This window comes from Chaetura pelagica, unplaced genomic scaffold (genome assembly GCF_000747805.2).
Source record: "Chaetura pelagica isolate M959 unplaced genomic scaffold, ChaPel_1.0 scaffold234, whole genome shotgun sequence".
Classification (NCBI taxonomy): Eukaryota; Metazoa; Chordata; class Aves; order Apodiformes; family Apodidae; genus Chaetura; species Chaetura pelagica.
The window spans coordinates 294,153-310,266 of NW_009952967.1; the positions used below are offsets into that span (position 1 = coordinate 294,153).

General features: G+C 51.8%; 1 protein-coding gene across 1 annotated transcript in view; it reads left to right on the plus strand.

Annotated features, from left to right (window-relative positions):
• Positions 1-22: 22 nt before the first annotated feature.
• PLEKHM2 (pleckstrin homology domain containing, family M (with RUN domain) member 2) overlaps positions 23-16,114 on the plus strand; it is a 26,919-nt gene continuing 10,827 nt past the window's right edge. The window contains exons 1-6 of the mRNA XM_009995743.1: positions 23-82; positions 12,147-12,253; positions 12,405-12,514; positions 13,398-13,497; positions 14,042-14,129; positions 15,225-15,411. Of these exons, the coding sequence (XP_009994045.1) occupies positions 23-82; positions 12,147-12,253; positions 12,405-12,514; positions 13,398-13,497; positions 14,042-14,129; positions 15,225-15,411 (652 nt within the window). The remainder of the gene's footprint in view (positions 83-12,146; positions 12,254-12,404; positions 12,515-13,397; positions 13,498-14,041; positions 14,130-15,224; positions 15,412-16,114) is intronic.

Genomic DNA, 16,114 nt, shown 5'->3' on the forward strand with positions numbered 1-16,114 from the left:
GGAGGCCCGGGGAGCTGGGGCTATGGAGCCGGCCGAGGTGAAGGACCGCATCCTGGAGAACATCTCCCTCTCCGTCAAGAAGGTGGGTGGTGGGGGCCTGATGTGGGGCTGGGGGGACCTGAGGGACCCCCTGTTTCTGGTGGAGGCCCCGGAGCTGCCTCGGCTGGGCTGTGAGCCCGGGGACAGCCGTGGGACAGCCCTGTGAGCCTGGGGACAGCCCTGTGACAGCTCTGGGGACCCCCAGTGCTGCTGTGTCCCCGGGATCTGCCTCTGGCTGGGGACGCTGCTGGGGGTCACCTCGACACACACCCCACCGAGATGTGGGACTGAGGGGATGGTCCCTGGGGACACCCCTGCCTGAGGGCTGGGGCAGAGGGACAGTCCCCAGGGACACCCCCCCAAGAAGGAAGGGGGGCTGGGAACACCCCAGAGACATGAGGGGGCTCTGGGACGTGAATGTGGGGTCAAGGACACCCTGCCATCCCCTCTGCCAGAGGTAGGGAACACCTTTAGGTGTTCCTCTGTGGGGGTTTGGGGACCCCATGGCATTCCCTGCCAAAGGGACGTAGCCAGGGTCACCCCCAGGGACCTCTGTCTCTGCTGGTTGGGGTTTATTGGGTTCCCCCTTTTCAAAGGGTTTCTTCCTCCAGACAGGACTGGGGGGGCCCAGGAGGAGATCCCTTTTCCTTGAGCTATTCAGTGGGGGGGGCATCTGGATGAGTCCAGCATGAAAACCTTTTTCCAGAGGACTTGTGGATGTATCTCCAGTTGTTAGGTTTCTGCAGCCTTATGGAATAGGAGTTCTCCTGTGATCTGCAATGTGTCCTGATACAGATTCATCCATGAAAAACTGTTCTGCAAAGACCATCACAAGTGAATTCCTGGCACTACTAAGGAATGGATGGCCTGATGTTGCCTCTGGGATGTAGGATGGATGTGCAAACCTCTCCCAGCCTTTCTCTTTTCTGGGTGACCCTGCCCTCTGGTCTCTCACCTTTCTTTCTTCTAAAAATTAAGGATAATCTTTTATCTACCTGGAAGTCAGCGGATCTCCAGCCTGCTCCAAGCTCTGTTACAATCTCCTGCCTCAGTTTCCCCACATGTATGAGGATATACTATACTAACTTCCCACACAAGATTTGTTGGACATAATTTGTTTGCATTCAGGAAATCCTTGGGGATCCCTGTTGGAAATGCTTTAAAATCAACGTGGTGCTTATTTGTAACAATGATGGTACTTGAACTGTCCACCTCAACCACAGCTCTGCCAGCACAGCTCTGCCTAGACCTGCCTCAGTCCCTGCCAGCTCCTGTCTTGGTCCGATGGCGAAGAAGGACTTGGGGATTTTTCAGTGCTCTGAACTCTCCCCGTTCAGTTCAGAGCTGGGAAGCTCAGGGAAATGTAGGAATCTACGTGAGGCTTCAGGCTGACAGGTTTATTTATGCCATCCCAGAGAAACCAAGCTCAACGACGTGGTGAAAGGCACATCCCTGCTTTTCACTCCGGGGTTGCAGTTCTTCCTCAGGGACATCACTCCCCTTCAGCTGTGGAGCTGCTGATTTTTCCCAATGCTTCCCTGACTGACTCCAGCCCTCAAATCCCTGATAATTCTATTTATTTTTTTTTCTCTGTGTGAGTGGGAAGAGTAAGGTAGTAGGTAAGGGGAGCAGTTACACCCTTCCCACACCCTGGGAAATCCTGCTCTCCTTTGTCCTCCTCTCCTTACCTCTGGGTCTGTCTTGAGTAACTCCTTGTTGCTGGGATTGTGTCATGGAGTGTGGAGGAGTTTTTGGAGTATCTCACCTCTGATTTCAAAAGCTTCCTAGCTGTGTAGGTTGCTTGCTCCTTTCTTTTGCTGTTGTTGAAGGTTTAAGTTGGAGAGCAGAGGGTTTGGATGTGGTGGTGGTGAGACACACACACCTCCCCACGCTGCTTTTTGGCCAGGTGATGATAGGTTTTACTTTCTCAGCTTCAGACCCAAGGAGGAGTTTGTTGACTCTCAGCATTTTGTGGGCTGCAGGTCAGGCCATATTTTAGAAGACAGCCAGGACTAAACCCCACTTTGAGACTGGGTAAACTGGGACAAACCACCACAGAAGGCTGAGGTACCTGGTTATGAGGTCAGGTTCTGAGAAGCAGAAGCAGAACTAATTGCCTTATTTTCACAGAGTGGCCCAGGGAAAACCATCCAGCTGTTTGTCAGCTTTCATCTGTCTCAGATGGGGAAGGCAACAAGCAGCAGCACAGCCCTGGGCAGGGTTTGTGCCACTGAGACCTGTGGTTGTGGCTTTACTGGGCTGTGACTTGACTTTCTCCAGGGTACTTCTGAATTTGAGGAGTGGGAGCTCAGAGCACAAGCAAGTGTGTAAATTCTGTACCCATCAACAGGGAAAAAAAACAACCTTCAATTCAAGCAAATCCCTCCAGACTCAGTGAACAGGACTTTCTTATATTCCTAGGAATATTTGAGGAGTAGAGCACAGCAGAAAAGGCAGGGATGCAAACCTGCTTGGAGAGGGTAATTATACACCTGTGGGTTTCCGAAGTGCCAGATCTGGACTGTTCACATCCTTCACCCTATTTCAGAGCTCAACTGTAGCTCACACTGCAGAAGTGGGAGATCAGGCCTCAGCTGCAGAGAGAGAGGCAGAACATCTAATGTAGACACCCAATACATTTTCTTCTGCAGCTGGAGAGATGTCAAGGGGTCTTCAGAAGAGTTTGGGAGAGCTCAGCAGTTGTGAGTTGGGTCCTTGCTTCAATTCCAGCACACATCCAAGGGCATTGTGAATGTGGTAGTGATGTCCCACCTCCAGCTTGCCCTCCCTGGGATATACATTAATTCTGAGAGCAGTGCCTTCTGCTCTGGTTACATGGACAGTGTGATGCTGAGGAGCTTGTTGCCTCTGTCTCGTGACCATTTCTTTTCCCCTTTCCCATCCAGTGCTCCCTCACTCTGCCTTCTGCTAAGAGCCTTGTGCTCCAGCACAAATTACCATGCAAATTGATGCCTAACCTTTTTTTTTTTAAAGAATTCAGGCTTTATTGAGGCAGAAGGCTGGAGATGAGCATGTTATGGCTCAGTGTGAATTCATCCCTTCCTGTGCCTCCTCTCCCAGTGGGGTGCAGACCCTTGTTCACTCAAGTGTATTTTCTTCTAGGAGATATTGCTGCACGTGGCAGCAGTGGGATGGGAGCTGCTTCCTGGTGCCTCCCTGCTGGACTCTTGCTGTGATTAGCACAATAGAAACACCAACAGCTTCATATCCATCACTGGCCATCCATCTCCTGGTAGCTAGAAGCTGTCACAGGTGACCTGGTCCTGGGAGCTTAGATGTTTTGTTTTCTCTTGTTGGGTTTCCATGCCCTCCTGGACACTGGAGGGGGTTATGGAGAGATTTCTTCCTGTCCTGCCTGTGTTTAGGTGGTGAAAATGCAAAGTCCTTAAACAAAGCTCATTGTTGGCAATTCCAGGATCTAAATGTAAAATCATGGAAGGCGTCAGAATCCCAGATTTTGGGGCTCTCCTCTGTTTTTCAGGCTTTTCCTACTGGCTTTGAAGGACACCCATTCCCATGAACTCCAGAGCAGCTGATCCTTGGTGCATGTCAATCAGGTGGAGCAATGGTTTTTGCTGATGTTGCAGGAGTTCTTGCCAAAAGCTCTGGCTCTGCTTGGTTTATGCATGACTTTGGGAGGGTTTCCACTTCCCTCACAGTCAATTGATGCTGCTGCCTTTTCTGCTTGTCTTCAGATTGCATTTTCAGCCCTGTATCACTGAAATGCCTCTGCAGTCCCCCAGGCTCCCCGTCTCTGCTTCTCCTGCATAGTGAGGGAGAGTAGATTTGGGGGTGGCTTTAATGCCCATGTCCTGGAGAGGAGCAGGTAGCACTGGAGTGGAGCATCCCTCCTGAAATCATGTAGGGAACGTGCTCATCTCCAGCTGGGTGGATTTATTTAGCCCAGCTACTGTGGAGATGTGAAAATAGCCAGTTGATGACTTGCCTTCTGCTTCCTGTTGAGGGGGACCTCACTGGCTCAGGGACCACAGGGGTGTTTATTTCTTCAGGGTAATTTCCTCTCACTGGTGTTTGCTCCAAGTCGCATCCTTATTGCTCTGGGGAGCTGGCAGCAGGGGCTGACATCACTCCTGTGGCAATCCTGGCCTGGGACAGAGCTGCTGGCCACTAGAGCACAGGACCACTAGCAGCCTGTGGCTGAAGCTAGCAGCATTCTAGTGGACCTCATAAGTTGGCCATGAAGCCACCAAGGGTCACTCAGGTGCTTTTAAGAAGTCTACAAGTGCATGTACCTAAACTGCCTATTTTGCTGGTTCTCTAAGGGCTTTGTCCCACAAAGCCTTGTGTGATTCTTCTGAGAGGGCAGCTCACTTGGGCATTTGAAGGTTTCTCTCTTTCATAATTCCTAATGCCACATCCTCATACTTTTTTGTGTCACATCCTGACATTTTTCCTTATGTTTAGCTCAGTACCTAGGGAAAAACTTCTTTCCTCTGAGGGTAACAGAGCCCTGGGACAGGCTGCCCAGAGAAGCTGTGCAGTCTCCATTCCTGGAGACATTCCAAACCCACCTGGATGTGTTCTTGTGGGATCTGCTGTAGGTGACACTGCTCTGGAAGGGGTTGGACTGGATGATCTCCAGACATCCCTTCCAACCCCCCCTACGCTGTTATTCTGTGACACAGGTCTGGTGATGATTTGAGGTTCATCATCTGCAAAGGGATTGGATTCTATGGGTTCCTAAGCTGCTGTTGTCTCTTTACACCCAGAGGAGGTGTTTCTGAAAACCAGCTCTGAATTTGTTGGGGGCAAGGGCTATGAGAGCCTTCTGGGGAGGAAAAAAATGCATTTTGTTCTCCTACCCCTAACACAAGGCTTTCACAGGGAGAGCAGTTGGTTTAGAAGGCTGGATTTTGGCTGTGGGTTTTGTGCAAGGAGCTGAAGCAAGGCCTCGGAGCCTCTGGTTGCACAATCTCAGCTGCTGTTGAGTGATTTCAACTTTCCCTGCTTCTGGTGTCCTGGTCCAAGAAGAGAAACTGAAATAAGTGGGTTTTGGTTGCTGGGGAGGGATTCAAAGCCAGCAGGGTTCCCAAGAGTTGCAGGGCACAGGCACCCTTTCTTGTTTTGGTGCATTTGGTGCATTTACCACCCAGATGTGGGGTTTTTTTTTCCTTCCTATGAGATCTATCAAGTTGGTTGTGCTGAGTGTGGGAGCTTCCATCTGCCTCCTGTGAGCACAGGGGTCCTGTTCCACAGCCACAGCAGAGGAAGGGGATGCTCCTTGTGATGTGCAGGGTGTCACTGCTGAATAAAGAATCCTGTCCTTGGCTGAGCCACACACAGGCCCAGTCTGCTGCAAGATTTGCTGCTCAGAAATGAGGGAGGAAAGCCCTGGAAAAGCCTTGGGGATGAGAGCTGATGACACTGTGTGTCCCAGGAGATGACAGTGTTGCTGGTGCTGGATTACAAGTGACTCCAGGCTCTGTGTTTCCAGCCAGGAAGCAGCTTTGCTGTGGGTTTCAGCTTCACCTGTTTCAGGTTCCTGTCTCTGCACATCACAAGCACTTTCTGTTTCTATTCAGTCTGCTCTAACACCCCTTGTGGTGCTTTCAATGTGCCAGTGGATTTCATCAGGAAAGCCACAAATCTTTTCCCTGTGCTGGGCACTGGGGAGGGGGCACCTCAAGTCCTGGGGTCAGTTCTGGGCCCCTCAGGACAAGAAGGACATGGAGGGGCTGGAGCGTGTCCAGGGAAGGGCAAGGGAGCTGGGGAAGGGGCTGGAGCACAAGTGTGAGCAGGAGCAGCTGAGGGAGCTGGGGGTGTCCAGCCTGGAGACAAGGAGCTGAGGGGAGACCTGCTGGCTCTGCAACTGCCTGAGAGGAGGTTGGAGCCAGGGGGGTCGGGCTCTGCTCCCCAGGAACAAGGGATGGGACAAGAGGGAACGGCCTTGAGTTGTAGCAGGGGAGGTTTAGGTTGGATATTGGGAGAATTTTTTCACTGTGGTCAGGCCCTGGCACAGGCTGCCCATAGAGGTGGTGGAGTCATCATAACCTGGAGGTGTTCAAAAAAACATGTAGACACTTCAGGGACATGGTTTAGTGGGCACAGTGTGTTGGGTTGGTGGTTGGACTTAGAGGGCTTTTTCAACCTTTTCTATGATTCCATGATTCTAAGACTCAAGTGAGTGCAGGATGGGAAGCTGGGCACTGAGGCCAGTGCTGGTTTGGGAGCTTCTTGTAAGAAATAATGAGTCCAGTCATGTCTGAAACCTCCAAACCATCCTGCCAGAGCTGAAGTTTCAGGGCTTTGTGTTGTACAAGTGCACAAGAGATTAACAGCCCTCCATTCAAATTCATCCTGCTTTTATAGGTGGTATGGACAACTGGACATTTCCAGCCTCCTCTTGATCCATTTGCCTTTCAGTGTCTGTGCTCCCCCAGCAGACACAACAGTGCTGGTTGCTTATCTCTCCTCTCATGTGTCTGTTCTGTTCCTTCCCATTGTCTCTTCCCTTGGGATTGAGCTGTCATCAATTGCCTGGGACAAAGTCAGGCTCTTGCCACCTTTTTTTGGTGCTCCCTGGAGCTCCAGCCTTGCACCTTAGGGTGCTGAGCTCTAACTGCAGCCCTGGACAGAGTGACCTAGAGCTGGCTTCTTAATCAGTATTTTTTCAATAATTATATTAGTCAGCTTTGCAAGCTACATTTATAGGAAACTGTTGGGGTTTGCTCCTGCTGCAGAGGGTTTATGGCTGTGCAGTCTGGTGGGTAACGTGCCACTGCCCTTGTCCAGTCATGCAGTCTGATAGAAAGTCAGATGCTGGGAGCAGGTTTGGGAAGGGGTTTGGGTCTAGCAAAGGCTTTGCATCTCCAGCTGCCTGCCTGGATGGCTCATGAAGTACTGCCCTCAAGAAAGCCACTTACTTGATAGCCTGATCTTTCCAGCTGCTGGGGAAGATCGTGAGAGGGCAGGAATTGAGGCAGAAAAAAGGCTGCTGCTATTTCTGAAGACAGGCTGGGAGAGCTGGGGTGTTCAGCCTGGAGAAGAGAAGGCTCCAGGGAGACCTTAGAGCAGCTTCCAGTGCCTGAAGGGGCTCCAGGAAAGCTGGGGAGGGACCTGGGACAAGGGCAGGGAGGGATAGGATGAGGGGAGATGGATTAAAACTGGAAGAGAGGAGATTGAGGTTGAACATGAGGAGGAAATTCTTTGCTGTGAGGGTGGTGAGACCCTGGCCCAGGTTGCCCAGGGGAGCTGTGGCTGCCCCATCCCTGGGGGTGTTGAAGGGCAGGTTGGATGGGGCTTGGAGCAACCTGGTCTGGTGGGAGGTGTCCCTGCCCATGCAGGGGAGTTGGGACTGGATGGTCTTTAAGGTCCCTCCAACCCAAACAATTCCATGATGATTCTATGATTCTGTTAGGTTTTAGCTGTCCACCTGCTGCTTCCTGATGCTGCTTTTGTTTTGTGTTCCTGCAGCTGAGGAAAACCCTGCACAGTCCGTGTGCTTGGGATGGGAAAATTGGCTTCCAAGTGCCTCTCTCCTTTCCCATGCACCAGGTACTGTGGTTGGGGAGCTGGTGGAATGCAAGGACTTTTTGCTTTGCTTTTCTTCCACCATTGTTTATCCTGCCAGGGAAGTACCAAGCAGAACAAGGGAAATATACTTGGTGTTGGAAATCTGCTGCTGCAACATCTATGGGATGGATTTATGGAGGGGAGGTGGAGGCTTGGCTGGGTTGTGGCCATCTGTGAGCAGGTCAGGAGACTGGAATTCAGTATTTCAAGAAGGTTGTGGAAATACTGGAGATATTTCAAAGGAGCACCACAAGAATCATTAGATTGGGAGAATGGACTTTAAAGCGTGCCTGCCCCATTGTTTTTTTGGCATCTCTTGCAACACAGCAGCTCTGCAAATGAGCCTGGAGAGCTTCACACTCCCTGAGAACTGGTGCAATTAATAGGCTGTAAAATTGTGCAAGGAATATCCTTTCAGGTGTATGCCAGAGCAGGGCGTGGTGTATCACTGAAAAAAAAATTAACTCCTGATTGATAAACACAATTAAATCCACCCTCTCTTTGATGGGGATGATGTGGAGTTGTTCAGAGTGCAGACCCTGTGTCCTCCCCCCCTGGTGTGAACCATCTTTGTGTCCTTTTTGGATGGACACCTGCTCTGCTTTCTTCTCAAGTGTGTTGAACTCCCCAGTCTGGAACGTTTGGGTGATTGTAACCAGTTCACCCCAGCAGGTTGTGTCCCACACTGTTGCAACACCAGTGCTGGGTCCCAGTGCAGGGTGGGGATGCCTCCTGCATGCCCACAGCACTTATTTTGGCCACAGGAATGTCTATAAATAGCCCCGGGTCAGGGCTGGAGGCCTTTGCCAGCCTCCAACCCTTCTGTCTGGTGCTGGAGTGCAGAGGAGATGCAGGCAAAAGCATGTGTCTGAAAAAGCCAGAGGTGACAGGAATCACATTCAGGTAATGGTTTTTAACTGGATCACTTACCTCCTTCCTGATTTTCCCCAGCTCTCTGCTCAGGAATGTCAGGGAGCTGCTTTGTGGATGTGTCATCAAGTTTGGTCACCACCTCCCAAACAGGTCCATCTGCCACGCCATGTTTTGGGAGAGGTTGGGTTCAAATTATTCATTTGAGCTTTGTAGCCATTTACAGGAGAGAAAGAAACACTCCAGGTAAATGCCATTTTTCAAGGGCAGTGCCACATCATTCCTGCCTGTGCTGGGACCATCCATGGTCTGTGCCTCTGCCCTAAGATGCTTGTGGTCATTATTCCTATGAATTTTCAGCTAGGTGGCCCTTTGGGAAATGATGCAACTTTGGGAAATGATGTTCTCCAACTGGGAAAGCTGTTTCATTGTACCTCTCTTCTATGTGTGTCTTCACCCTTCTTCCCAAGCCCAGAACACCTCCCCCATCAGCTTTTGCAACTCACAGCCCTTTACCACCCTCACTGCAGGGATGACTCAACCCAGGAGATTCCAAGGCTTGTTCTGGCTTGTTTCCTCCCTGGACACGTGGTGGCTCAGTGAGGATTCTCCTGCACAGTCTCTTTTTGGGGGTTGTGCTCCAGCAAGCCCTGCAGGTCCTTTGCTCAGGGCTTGGAGGGATGCTTGGAAGTGGCACTGTCTCTTGATGTGGCACCATCCAGGGAATGTGGTGGCACATCTTTGTGCCTGTGGGAAGGGATGAGCCCTTGTTGCACTTCCCTGTGACCAACAGCTCCTCAAATGTGACTCAGAGCACCCAAATCTGAAACTGCTGAGTGTGCACAGGGCTGCTGTGACCATGTGACACTGAGCAAAGCACAGTCACACCAGCTTGACCTCTGGTTCCTGATGTTGCAGAGGGACAGACTTTTGGGGTAGGTTTGCTCTGGACATGACTGTGGGGACAGGTTTTCCAGCTGCCTCCCCAAGAAGGGGATGCAATGCAGGGGTGGCTGCTCTGTGCAGGGCAGGAGGCTGCCTGCACCCTGCAGAGCAGCTACAAGTAACACCTGGGTTTGAACAAGCCCTTCAGAACCTTTGTGGGGAGGAGATTCGGCTTTTCTAGAGAAGAGAAACCTGGTTTTCAGAAATTGCTTGATGCCTCTTGATGTTTGGAGGTGCTGAGATGAGACAAGGGCTGTTTGCATCCTCTGATGGTGGGAGCAGGTCGGTCCATGTAGCAATGGAGAGGGTTGTGAGCTGTGAACTGGCAGCAGGAAGGACTGGAGCAAAGATCTACATTATTTTTTGAGAAGGAAGGAAAGAAAAAAGAGGAAATACTTCTATTTGCTCCTCTGTTTTGCTGCCCAGTCTTGGAGCCTCTGTCATGGGGAATTCCTCCAGCTGGCAGCACAGGCTCCAAGTTCTCCTCAGGATGACCTCCCTGAGCTGTGTCTATCTCTCCCTGTTTTTCAGGGTAAGCTTGTGTAGAGCCAGGTTATTTTTGTATTACCCTGGCTGCCTCCCACAGCTGCATTTCCTCAAGGCAGCAGAAACACCCAGGACAAAACTCCTCATCCAAGGGTACCCCAGCTCTCTCCAGAGGCTACAACCTGGTTTGGACAAGCTGGGCATTTCTGCCCTTGAATCCTGGCTCACGTCCCATATGGCAGGGACTTTGCTTCCTGCCTCATCCTCTCCAAATTGGGATATTTTAGTGAGCTCCAGACAGCTCTTGGTGACAGAGACCATCCCCTATGGCTTCATCTATCTGTCTCCTGAGGGACACAGTTCTAAATGATGACTTTGTTTCTTCTGGTGTCCTTGCTGCAGCTTAGAAGACTGGCTGCAAGTACCTCCTGAAATAGTTCTTGAATAGTGGGATTTTAGGGCATTCTCCCTGCTTGGGTCTGAGCTGCCTATTAATAGCTCAGATTCCTCCCAAAAATGGATGAGAGCTGCTGAGCTGAAACACGTCAGGTCTTTTCTGGGTGTCATGAGAATCTGCATCCCTGGAGCCCCCACGAGGGGCTCTGCAAGCAGAATGTTAGTGTGTGTTTCCTTCCCAAGGGGGAAACCTTTGGGACTAGGTGGGACAGGGACAGGCTGAACTGTGCTGGGTGATGGGACCAGGGAATCTGGCTGTGATTATCCCTGCTCAGCATCACCTTTCCCACGTAAGGGCTGGGACCAGCTCCATGTGGGAACATGCCTGGCTCTCCCATCTTACCTAAGAGCTCCAGTCAAGGTCTTCAAGCCAGGAGGGTGTTGGGAGCTGGATAGAGTGTTGTTGGGAATGGTTCCCAGGAGCTGTGAAGTGTTCTCTGTCCCTTTGATAACTTTTACATGGAGACTGGATAATTTTTCTAAAGGACCTTAAGCAATGACTCAAGAGGAGAAACCAGTTTCTGGGGACAGGTCAGATTCAACAAGCACATTCCTGTCAACTTTTTTGGTTGTTTTTGTTTGTTGTTGTTTTTTTTTAATCTACCTTGTGAGATTTGGTAAAGACATACCAAGTCACCAAAATAATGTACACACGGGTGACACGGGCTTGCTTGTCACCAGCCAGAGCAACTAAAGTGTCCTGTACAGCAGAGATTACCCCCTGGAGGAGTAATCTCCCTGTCTGAACATGAAGTATGTGCCAGATGGGCACCTAAATAAGCTGTAGGAGCAGGAGAAGGCCAGTGGGTTGGCTGGGGAGGGATATAGGATTTGGGTGTAAGGGGATTTCTAGGATTTCCTGTGGGTTTTGCAGAAGTAGAAAAGCAATTTACGCTGAGTGGAGCCCATTGTCACGGGGCAGGCACCAGCCTCAGGGCTAACTTGGCAGCTGTGAACAGGTTAACTGAGGCTGAGTGAAGAGCTTCCCTGAGCTTTGAGAAAGTGGTAGCTATGTTATGTGACAACTTGGGATTGATGGTAGATAAGATGCTCAGCATGGGGCAGCTGTGTGCACTTGCAGCCCAGAAACCAACCGTGTCCTGGGCTGTGTCACCAGCAGCGTGACCAGCAGGGCCAGAGAGGGGATTCTCCTCCTTTACTCAGCTCTTGTGAGACCCCACCTGTCAGCTGCCTGGCAGCAGTACCCAGCATTGTGACAATCACTTGGGCTGCCCAGAACAAGAAGTCTTCCATCTCTTCCCAGGATGCTGAAGCTGCTCTGATTTCACACACGTTTAGCATAGGGCACGTGACATTGACTTAGAGCACCTTTTATACCTCGAAGAAACTTCTCTCCCCAACCAGGGTTTCTCTGAGTTTGAGGAGGGGACTCAGTCCCATGGCAGAGCTAGAAACAGAGCCCACAGCCTTGATTTCTTTCTGTTCTGAGGGGCTTTCTGGGGGCTGCACCCTGAAGAGGAACCACCACCCCCCTGCTGTGGTGTCAGCTGGGCAGCCCAGCCTGCCTGCTCCACAGACAGGGAAGTTGGCTGTGCAACCACGGCCAGGCTGCTAGCATATTTCTGAAACATGGGGAGATCTCTGTGGGTGAGGTTCTCCTCTGACTTTACTGCCTTGAAACCAACTGCTACACCCCTTAAGTAACCTACATGGAGGTTTAGCAAGCTGAGAGGTGAAAAAGCTGTTTAATGCTGGCCGTGAGTGTGTCGGCATCTCCACCTGCCCCCTTGGTGGGCTGCAGAAGGTGTTTGAGCTCTCCCATCTCTTCTCTGCAGTTGCAGAGCTACTTTGCTGCCTGTGAAGATGAGACACCGGCCATCAGGAACCACGACAAGGTCCTTCAGCGACTCTGTGAACATCTGGACCATGCTCTGCTCTACGGGTGAGCCAGGAGCCTGGGCTGCTGGGCTGCTTCCCTCCACGCCTCTCCTGGCCTGTAGCCTCAGCATTGGGGAAACCATCTGGGTGGTAACTGGGATGGAAATAACAAAGCCCTTTGCTTAACCTTCCTCTGGGCTTCTTCCTTCTTGCAGCCTGCAAGATCTTTCCTCAGGCTACTGGGTGCTGGTTGTTCACTTCACCCGCCGTGAAGCCATCAAACAGATCGAGGTCCTTCAGCATGTGGCCACCAACCTGGGACGCAGTGAGTATTCACAGACACTGCCCTGGCTCCCAGGGCTGACCTCGCTTTGGGAATACCTGGATACATGTTGAAGGCTTGGAGCTGCAGGCAGACCAAGGCAGCCAGCAGGGAGCTGCTTGCTGAGTCCAGCTTGTCCTCACCAAGGAGGTGCGAGTCCTGGCTGTAGAAATAATTGCACTGTGTCCAGGATGGGGTGTTGGGTCAAAGGTGTAGCCCTGCTTCTGCTGTGAAACCAGAGCTGGGCTGTGCCCTGGGGAAGGGCTTCTGGCAGGAGGGAAGTCATCACCTCTCTTGCCCCACAATGTCTGCCTGTAGCTGTTGTTTTCCCCAACACTGCTTCTCCCCCTCTGCAAGTGCCTGTAGTAGATGTTTGGGACCCTTGAGGCCGCTCTGACGCTGGACGGTGCCCAGAGACCTCCTCTGCCTGGTGATCCAAACACCCTCCATCTCCCAAGCCCTGTACTGCTGAGAGCAGAGGTTCCCAGCTGCCTCCCCCACCACCTCTCTCTGCACCAGGGTGTGTGTGACATCCCAGATTGTACCTCTGCTGATTCAGAGCGATTCTCCCTCTGGCTCTCCCGTCTCCTGATCCCTGCTGGAAGTGCCAGCAGGGCTCCCATCTCTGCAGAGACACAACTCTGTGTCTGCTTCTCAACCAGCTACCACACAGCCTCTGATTCTTATTCCCACTCCAAATCATGACCTTCATCTCCCACTGACATTTTCCCCCACAGATTTCCCCAATGCTTAGTCACTCCTCTGAAATGATATGAATGCAAATGAACAATCTAAAGTGTTTTTACTGACCTGGGATTATTTCCAGGCTTGATTTGCTTCTCAGGCTTTTCCTCACAAATAAATCTCTCTGCTCCTTTCTTTTCAGGCCGGGCATGGCTGTACCTGGCCCTCAATGAAAACTCCTTGGAGAGCTATTTGAGGCTGTTCCAGGAGAACCTGAGCCTGCTGCACAAGTATTACGTCAAGTGAGTGTCCCAGGTTCTTGTTTGGACACTGGTTGGCAACCCTTCTTGTTGGAAGCAAGTTCTAATTTGCCAGTGGGGAACAAGCAGTTGTTCAGGGTCTGCTTTTTCCCTGTGGGTTTTGCAAAGTTTTTGCATGAATAGTTGAAAGGCCTCAGGTGTGGACACACTGTTCCATCTAAGAGGCCTTGCAAGCATCTCTTCTAGTTACTGCTTTTACTCCCAGTCCCAGATGTAGCCTTTATTTTCTTCTACATTTCCCAGGAAGCTGCCAAGCTCTACTCCAGGGACCCAGCTCCACTGCATGCCTGGAAATCTGGCTGTAGCTTAGTTCAGGGCCAGTACATAGTGGATGCCCATCTGCTCTGAGCCACATATACCTGCCCTTAAGCTCTGCCACTGCCCCTAGGAGGCCACCAGCAGGCTGACATCCCTGGGGCTGTGTATGTGGCAGCTCAGAGACACACCACCAAGAAACCAGGACACTTGGAGCTGTTTCTTCTCTTTCCCACATCTCTAAAGCCCTTCTGTTTTATCCACGCTGCAGGAATGACCTGGTTTGCAGCCATGATCATCTGACTTTGTTCTTAACACTGGTGTCTGGGCTGGAGTTCATCCGCTTTGACTTGGATCTGGTGAGTGATTTATCTCTTTCTCTTGGCTCTGGGAGAGCAGGTATGGGAGCAGGGGGAATCCTGGGTGTCACAGGTCCCACTGTTTGGTTCAGGGTGTACCTTCTAACAAGGCCTTCAGCTGAAAACATGCAGCTGCTGCTTTTAGGAAAGGCTCTAGGCTGGGGTCTCTGGAGGTTCAGCAATGAGGTTTGTTCCTATTGCTGAGTTACTCCTATGCAGGGCTCAGATGAGGAGCAAGGCAGGGGTGAGGAAACTGGCCCTGTGTGCTGGAGCCCAGAAACCAAACATGTCCTGGGCTGTGTCACCAGCAGTGTGACCAGCAGGGCCAGGGAGGGGATTGTCCCCTCTGCTTAGCTCTGGTGAGACCCCCCTGCAGGGCTGGGGCCAGTTCTGGGGTCCCCAAAACAAGAAGGACATGGAGCTGTTGGAGAGAGGCCAGAGGAGGCCACGGAGATGATCCAAGGGCTGGAGCAGCTCTGCTCTGGAGCCAGGCTGGGAGAGTTGGGGTGTTCAGCCTGGAGAAGAGAAGGCTCCAGGGAGACCTTAGAGCACCTTCCAGTGCCTGAAGGGGCTCCAGGAAAGCTGGGGAGGGACCTGGGACAAGGGCAGGGAGGGATGGGATGAGGGGGAATGGATTGAAACTGGGAGAGGGGAGATTGAAGTTGGACATGAGGAGGAAATTCTTTGGTGTGAGGGTGGTGAGAGCCTGGCCCAGGTTGCCCAGGGAAGCTGTGGCTGCCCCATCCCTGGCAGTGTTGAAGGGCAGGTTGGATGGGGCTTGGAGCAACCTGGTCTGGTGGGAGGTGTCCCTGCCCATGCAGAGGGGTTGGATCTAGATGATCTTTAAGGTCCCTTCCCACCCAACCCATGATATGATGTGATGTATGAAGCCAGCTGTGGGGCAGGTGGGTGAGGATGAAGGGGCTGGTGTCCCTCCAGGTGCACTCAGAGCCACTGGCCAACCCTCAGTTTCCTCTGAAGGGTGGCAGGAAGGGACAGTCAGAGGACATTCAAGGACAGCCCTGTCACTTGGACTGTGCTAACAACTGGGTGTGGTGACTCAGCCTGACTCACCCCATGCTCTCTTCTCCACAGGATGCTCCTTACCTGGACCTGGCCCCATACATGCCAGATTACTATAAACCTCAGTACCTGCTGGACTTTGAGGAGCGCCTGCCCAGCTCCGTGCATGGCTCAGACAGCCTGTCCCTCAACTCCTTCAACTCAGTCACCTCCACCAACTTGGAATGGGATGACAGTGCCATTGCTCCATCCAGTGAAGGTCAGTGGGTCTTTGGAGACAGGTGTGGTCAGGGCTATGTTCTGTTCCCTTTGGATGAGCTGCTGGACCAGAGGAGATGCCAAATGAGGTGGCAAATGATAGGCTGGAATGCTGCAGCCCCTCCATGTCCTTCTTGTGGGGAAGGGCCCTAGCATGCTTTTAGGAAAGGACATGGAAGCACAGCACTTTTTTGGGGTCACCCACGACATCTGCACTAGACAGTGTTTGCTTTCAGCAACTTCCTTATGCCAAACCTCCAGCATCCAGGTAAGTTTGAGACAGCATGAGGAGCAGTCACAGGAGAGGGCTCCTCTGTCCCCAGAGGTTTGGCATAAGCAGCCATTTCAGTGCATGCTGCACCCCCTGGGCTGGTATTCCTGTTCCTCCACCAACATGTCTTGGTGCCAGCACATCTCCTGCCTGTCCCTGTTGACTGGGCAAGTGACATAACTTGGGTTTGGCTACACTCTCCAGCCCAACTGATGGATGTAAGCTTAATGCTCAAGAGGAGAGAGTTTTGGAGTACAGATCCAGGAGATTTTTGGAGCTAGATTTTGGTTTAGCATCATCATAAGCCATCTCTGATCTGTGCCTTAGTTCCCCATGCACAGAGGTATTTGGTGCTGATATAGAAATGCCATCCCTTGTCGTGGGACCAGGGTGGTGGAGGTTGTGGAGCCACTGCTCATCACTGCTCATCATT